This window comes from Numenius arquata, unplaced genomic scaffold (genome assembly GCF_964106895.1).
Source record: "Numenius arquata unplaced genomic scaffold, bNumArq3.hap1.1 HAP1_SCAFFOLD_1346, whole genome shotgun sequence".
NCBI lineage: Eukaryota > Metazoa > Chordata > Aves > Charadriiformes > Scolopacidae > Numenius > Numenius arquata.
The window spans coordinates 15,928-22,783 of record NW_027415314.1 but is presented as its reverse complement, the minus strand read 5'-3'; the positions used below and the strand labels follow the sequence as shown (position 1 = coordinate 22,783).

The 6,856-nt window shown below is 67.0% G+C and overlaps 1 protein-coding gene across 1 annotated transcript; it reads left to right on the top strand.

Annotated features, from left to right (window-relative positions):
• Nucleotides 1-2,996: 2,996 nt before the first annotated feature.
• ATP6V1F (ATPase H+ transporting V1 subunit F) lies at nucleotides 2,997-3,198 on the top strand (the record flags this gene model as incomplete). The annotated part of the gene is made up of 1 exon (XM_074167628.1): nucleotides 2,997-3,198. A coding segment is annotated over one exon (202 nt), but the record flags the coding sequence as incomplete, so codon positions are not given.
• Between the last annotated feature and the right edge of the window lie 3,658 nt (nucleotides 3,199-6,856).

The following is a 6,856-nucleotide window of genomic DNA, read 5'->3' as shown; positions in this document are numbered from 1 at the left end:
GGGGGGGGGCCTGGGAGATGGGGGGGGGGGGGGGACTAGAGGGGGGGGGTCGGGGGCTTTGGGGGAGGGGGGGGGGAGGGGGGACAGGGGGGGTTGGGGGGGGTTCAGGGCATGGGGGGGGCTGGGGGGGGGTCCCGGAGGTTTTGGGGGGGGGGGGGGCGCTGGGAGATGGGAAGGGGGGTTTGAGGGGGGGGGGTCCGGGGGGTTGGGGGGGGGGTTCAGGGCATGGGGGGGCTGGGAGGTGGGGGGGGGGGGATAGAGGGGGGGGGTCCGGGGGGTTGGGGGGGGGGGGGTGAGGGGTGAGGGGGGACAGGGGGGTTGGGGGGGGTCCCGGAGGTTTTGGGGGGGGGGCTGGGAGATTGGGGGGGGGTTAGGGAGGGTTAGAGGGGGGGGGTTAGAGAGCGGGGGGGTCCCGGGGGCTTTGGGGGAGGGGGGGGGGAGGGGGGACAGGGGGGTTGGGGGGGGTTCAGGGCATGGGGGGGACTGGGGGGGGGTCCCCGGAGGTTTGGGGGGGGGGGGGGGCTGGGAGATGGGGGGGGGATAGAGGGGGGTGTCCTGGGGGCCTTTGGGGGGGGGGGGGGGGGGACAGGGGGGTTGGGGGGGGTTGAGGGCATGGGGGGGGCTGGGGGGGGGTCCCGGAGGTTTGGGGGGGTGGGGTGTGAGGGTGTGAAGGGGAGGGGGACAGGGGGGTTGGGGGGGGTCCGGAGGTTTTGGGGGGGGGGCTGGGAGATTGGGGGGGGTAGGGAGGGTTAGAGGGGGGGGGTAGAGAGCGGGGGGGTCCCGGGGGCTTTGGGGGAGGGGGGGGTGAGGGGGGACAGGGGGGTTGGGGGGGGGTCAGGGCATGGGGGGGGCTGGGGGGGGGTCCCGGAGGTTTGGGGGGGGGGGGGCGCTGGGAGATGGGAAGGGGGGTTTGAGGGGGGGGGTTCGGGGGGTTGGGGGGGGTTCAGGGCATGGGGGGGGCTGGGAGATGGGGGGGGGGGGGTCCCGGAGGTTTGGGGGAGGGGGGGGTGTGAGGGGTGAGGGGGGACAGGGGGGTTGGGGGGGGTCCGGAGGTTTTGGGGGGGGGGCTGGGAGATGGGGGGGGAGCGGAAGGGGGGGGCCCGAGGGGTTTGGGGGGGGGGCCTGGAGGGGGGGGGGGCACCGGGGAGGGGGGACAGGAGGGTTTGGGGGGTTCAGAGCATGGGGGGGGGGGGCTGGGAGATGGGGGGGGAGCGGAAATGGGGGGGGGGGTTCGGGGGGGGGGGGGATTTGAGGGGATGAGGGGATGTGGGGGGGCCCAGGGGGGGGCTCAGGGGCCTCGGTGACCCCGGTTTGGGGGGGTATGGAGCAAGGGGGGGGGGGGGGGGAGCCTCCGGGGGGGGGTCTAGGGGTCCCAAGGGGGGGTCCGGGGGGGGGGGTCTTGGGGTCTCAGGGGTGTCGGGGGGGGGCTCTGGGGGGGTCCACTGGACCCCGAGAGGTGCCCGTGTCCCCCATCCCCCATGTCTGACCCCCCCCTTTCTTTTTGTGTGTGTCCCCCCCCCAGGGGCTTCCTGAGCCTGGGGGGGACACTGGGGTGACCCCCCCCAAATTTTTTTGACCCCCCCCCCTATTTTTTTGACCCCCCCCCTCAGGGGCTTCCTGAGCCGGGAGGACATCGGGGGGGTGGGATCCGATCCCCCCGTATCCCCCTTCCAGGGGTTTCCAGAGCCTGGGGGGACATCGGGGTGGGGGGTGACTGGTCCCCACATGGGGTGCCTGACCCCCCCCCCCCTTAATTTTTTGACCCCCCCCCAATTTTTTTGACCCCCCCTAGGAGCCGGGAGGACATCTGGGGGGTGGGATCTGACCCCCCCTATCCCTCCTTTTTCCCCCCTTTCCCAGGGGTTTCCAGAGCCTGGGGGGACATTGAACGTGGGGGGTGACTGGTCCCACATGGGGTGCCTGACCCCCCCCCTTAATGTTTTGACCCCCCCCAATTTTTTTGACCCCCCCAGAGCCGGGAGGAGATCTGGGGGGTGGGCTCTGATCCCCCCATATCCCCTTTCCCAGGGATTTCCAGAGCCTGGGGGGACATCAGGGTGGGGGGTGACTGGTCCCACATGGGGTGCCTGACCCCCCCCCCTTAATTTTTTAACCCCCCCCCCTATTTTTTTGACCCCCCCCCCCCCAGAGCCGGGAGGACATTTTACCCCCCTATCCCCCCTTTTTCCCCTTTCCCAGGGGGTTTCCAGAGCCTGGGGGGACATCGGGGTGGGGGGTGACCGGTCTCACATGGGGTGCCTGACCCCCCCCCTTAATTTTTTGACCCCCCCCAATTTTTTTGACCCCCCCTAGGAGCTGGGCGGACATCGGGGGGGTGGGCTCTGATCCCCCATATCCCCTTTCCCAGGGGTTTCCAGAGCCTGGGGGGACACTGGGGTGTGGGGTGACCGGTCCCACATGGGGTGCCTGACCCCCCCCCCCTTATTTTTTTTTTTTGTGTGCCCCCCCCAGGAGTTTCCTGAGCCGGGAGGACATCTGGGGGGTGGGATCTGACCCCCCTATCCCTCCTTTTTCCCCTTTCCCAGGGGTTTCCAGAGCCTGGGGGGACATCGGGGTGGGGGGGTGACTGGTCCTACATGGGGTGCCTGACCCCCCCCTTAATTTTTTGACCCCCCCCAATTTTTTTGACCCCCCCTAGGAGCCGGGAGGACATCGGGGGGGTGGGCTCTGATCCCCCATATCCCCTTTCCCAGGGGTTTCCAGAGCCTGGGGGGACATCGGGGTGTGGGGTGACCGGTCCCACATGGGATGCCTGACCCCCCCCCCTTATTTTTTTTTTTTGTGTGCCCCCCCCAGGAGTTTCCTGAGCCGGGAGGACATCTGGGGGGTGGGATCTGACCCCCCTATCCCTCCTTTTTCCCCTTTCCCAGGGGTTTCCAGAGCCTGGGGGGACATCGGGGTGTGGGGTGACCGATCCCACATGGGATGCCTGACCCCCCCCCCCCTTATTTTTTTTTTTTGTGTCCCCCCCCCAGGAGTTTCCTGAGCCGGGAGGACATCGGGGTGGTGCTGATCTCGCAGGTGCTGGCGGAGCTGATCCGTCACGCGGTGGAGGCCCATTCCCGCCCCATCCCCGCCGTCCTGGAGATCCCATCCAAGGAGCATCCCTACGACCCCGCCAAGGACTCCGTCCTGCGCCGCGCCCGGGGGCTCTTCTCCCCCGAAGACCTGCGCTAAGGGGGGGACACACACACACACACACACACACACATGGGACACCCATCCCACCCCCAGCCGGCACCCGCATCCCACCCCCGGGGGGGTCCCCAACCTCTTCCGGGGGTCCTCATCCCCTCTCAGAGCTCCACGACACATCTCGGGGGGGTCCCCATCCCATCCTAGGGTGACCCCATCCCACCCTAGGGTGTCCCCACCCCACCCTGGGGGTCCCCATCCCACCCTAGGGTGTCCCCACCCCACCCTGGGGGTCCCCATCCCATCCTAGGGTGTCCCCACCCCACCCTGGGGGTCCCTGACCCACCCTAGGGTGTCCCCACCCCACCCCGGGGTGCTGCTGGGGGTCCCCACCCCACCTTGGGGGTCCCCACCCTGGGGTGCCACTGGGGGGGCCCCCTGTCCCACCCCGGGGGGGGGTCCCCATCCCCCCCGAGGGTCCTTATCCCACCCCAGGGTCCTGACCCCTCCCCCGGGGGGGCGCTGGGGGGGGGGGGGGTATGTGGGGGTGTCCCATGGGTGCTGGGGGGGGGGGATGGGGTGTCCCATGGGTGCCACCCCCCCCTCTTTTTCCCCCCCCCCCCCGGGTCCGTCCCGTGACAGCGGGAGGGGAAGTGCCGCCGGATCCGGCCGGATCCCTCCGCCGTGGGGCAGCGTGGGGCGGGGGGGGGACGGAGCCTGGGGACACCCCCAAGGACACTCCGAGGACACCCCGTGACCGTGACTGTGACCGTGACCCCCCCCCCCCCGCAGTGTCCCCAACACGTGCTGTCACTGCTCAGCGGCCTGCGCTGCTCTGTGGGGCGCGCCGTGGGGCTGGGGGGGGGGGGGGGGCAGGGGCAATCTATGGGGCTGGGGGGGATGATACATTATGGGGCACAAGGGGGGGACAGGGACAATCTATGGGGCTGGGGGGGGATAGGGACAATCTATGGGGCTGGGGGGGGTGACAGGAATGTGCTGTGGGGCTGGGGGGGGATAGGGACAATCTATGGGGCTGGGGGAGGACAGGGAGACGCTGTGGGGCTGGGGGGGGCAGGGACAATCTATGGGGCTGGGGGTGGACACAGGGAGACACTGCACTGTGGGGCTGGGGGGGGAGACGGGGACATGCTGTGGGGCTGGGGGGGGGACAGGGACAATCTATGGGGCTGGGGGGGGACAGGGAAATGCTGTGGGGCTGGGGGGGGATAGGGACAATCTATGGGGCTGGGGGGCATGATACATTATGGGGCACAAGGGGGGGACAGGGACAATCTATGGGGCTGGGGGGGGGTGACAGGAATGTGCTGTGGGGCTGGGGGAGGACAGGGAGACGCTGTGGGGCTGGGGGGGGCAGGGACAATCTATGGGGCTGGGGGGGACACGGGGACGTTGTGGGGCTGGGGGCGGACAGGGACAATCTATGGGGCTGGGGGGGGGCAGGGAGACGCTGGGGGGGGTGACGGGGATGTGCTGTGGGGCTGGGGGGACACAGGGACAATCTATGGGGCTGGGGGGGGACAGGGAAATGCTGTGGGGCTGGGGGGGGGATAGGGACAATCTATGGGGCTGGGGGGCATGATACATTATGGGGCACAAGGGGGGGACAGGGACAATCTATGGGGCTGGGGGAGGACAGGGAGACACTGTGGGGCTGGGGGGGGCAGGGACAATCTGTGGGGCTGGGGGCGGACAGGGACAATCTATGGGGCTGGGGGGGGGGCAGGGAGACGCTGGGGGGGGTGACGGGGACGTGCTGTGGGGCTGGGGGGGGACAGGGACAATCTATGGGGCTGGGGGGGAGGGATGACACGTTATGGGGCCCGGGGGGGGACGACGACAGGGAGACGCTGTGGGGCACGGGGTGAGGAGAGAGGTTATGGGGCACGGGGGGGGGGGGTGTGGGGGACACGGGATGGGGACTCTATGGGGCACGGGGGGGGGGAGGGGAGCCCCCCCTGTCCCCAGCCCCATAACCTTGTCGTCCCCCCCTGCCCCACATCCCACCCCCCCCCCGGCCCCATAACCTTGTGTCATGTGTCCCCCCCCCCCAACCTTGTCCCCAGCCCCACATCCCTGCCCCCCCCCCCCCCCCCCGTGTCCCCCGCACTTGGGGGGCACGGTGGGGGGGGGGGGGGTGTCACCTTCGGGGGGGGTGGGGGGAGCTCTGGGAACACGCACACACGAGTGGGGCAGGCGTGTGCTCCCAGGAGCGTGCAAACACGCGTGTGGAGGCGTGGCCGGGTGCACACACGCTTGCACACGCTGGCGTGGGTGCACACACACGCGTGCACGTGCACACGCAGAGCCACGTGTGCAAGCACACGCGTGCACACGCACACGGACACTGCGTGCGTCCGCACACGTGTAGGCACACGTATTTGCACGCACGTGTGCTCGTGCGCACACGTGTGCACACATGCGTGCTCACGCAGACACGTAAACGTGTGCACGTGCACGTGCGTGCACGCACACACGGATGCACGCACACGCGTGCTCAGCCCTGCACACAGACACGTGTGGGCACACACACGCGTGCTCAGCCCTGCGCACACACGTGTGCACACACAGACACGCACACGCGTGCTCAGCCCTGCACAGAGATGCACACACACGCGTGTGCACACTCACACACCCACGTGTCTGCACATGTGTACACACACAAAGACACACACACGCATGTGAAGACACACTCATACAGACACACGTGTGCACACACACATGCATATGCACACACACATTCACACACGTGTATACACACGCTCTCACGCACACTAACACACGCGCGTGCACACACACGCATATGCACACATACACGCGCTCTCACACTGTCTCACACTCACACGCTCATACACACACACAGAGTCTCACACACGCTCTCTCACACACACACGCACACTCACACACACTCACATGCTCACACACTCACACTCTCTCACACTCACTCTCACGCATGCTCTCACACACACACTCACACTCTCTCACGCTCAGACACACTCACACACACTTGCACACTCTCACGCTCACACGCTCACACACACGCTCACACACGCTCACACACACTCACACATGCTCACACGCTCACACATGCTCACACGCTCACACACACATTCACACACACGCTCACACACATTCACACACACACACACATTCACACACTCTCACACTCACACACTCACACACATTCACACACACTCACTCTCACACTCACACACACACTCGCACTCTCTCACACACACATGGTCACACACTCTCTCACACTCACACACTCTCACACACACACTCGCACTCACACACACACGCACTCACACACACTCTCACACTCTCTCACACTCACACATTCTCACACTCACACACACGCTCACACACACACACACACTCGCACTCTCTCACACTCTCACACTCACACTCACATTCTCACACTCTCACACGCTCACACACATTCACACACACATACTCTCACTCTCACACACTCACACACTCGCACTCTCACACTCACACACTCTCACACACTCTCACACTCACACATTCTCACACTCTCACACACACTCACTCACACGCTCACACACATTCACACACACTCTCACACACTCACACTCACACTCACACACTCTCACACACATTCACACACACATACTCCCACACTCACACATTCACACACACTCACACACTCGCACTC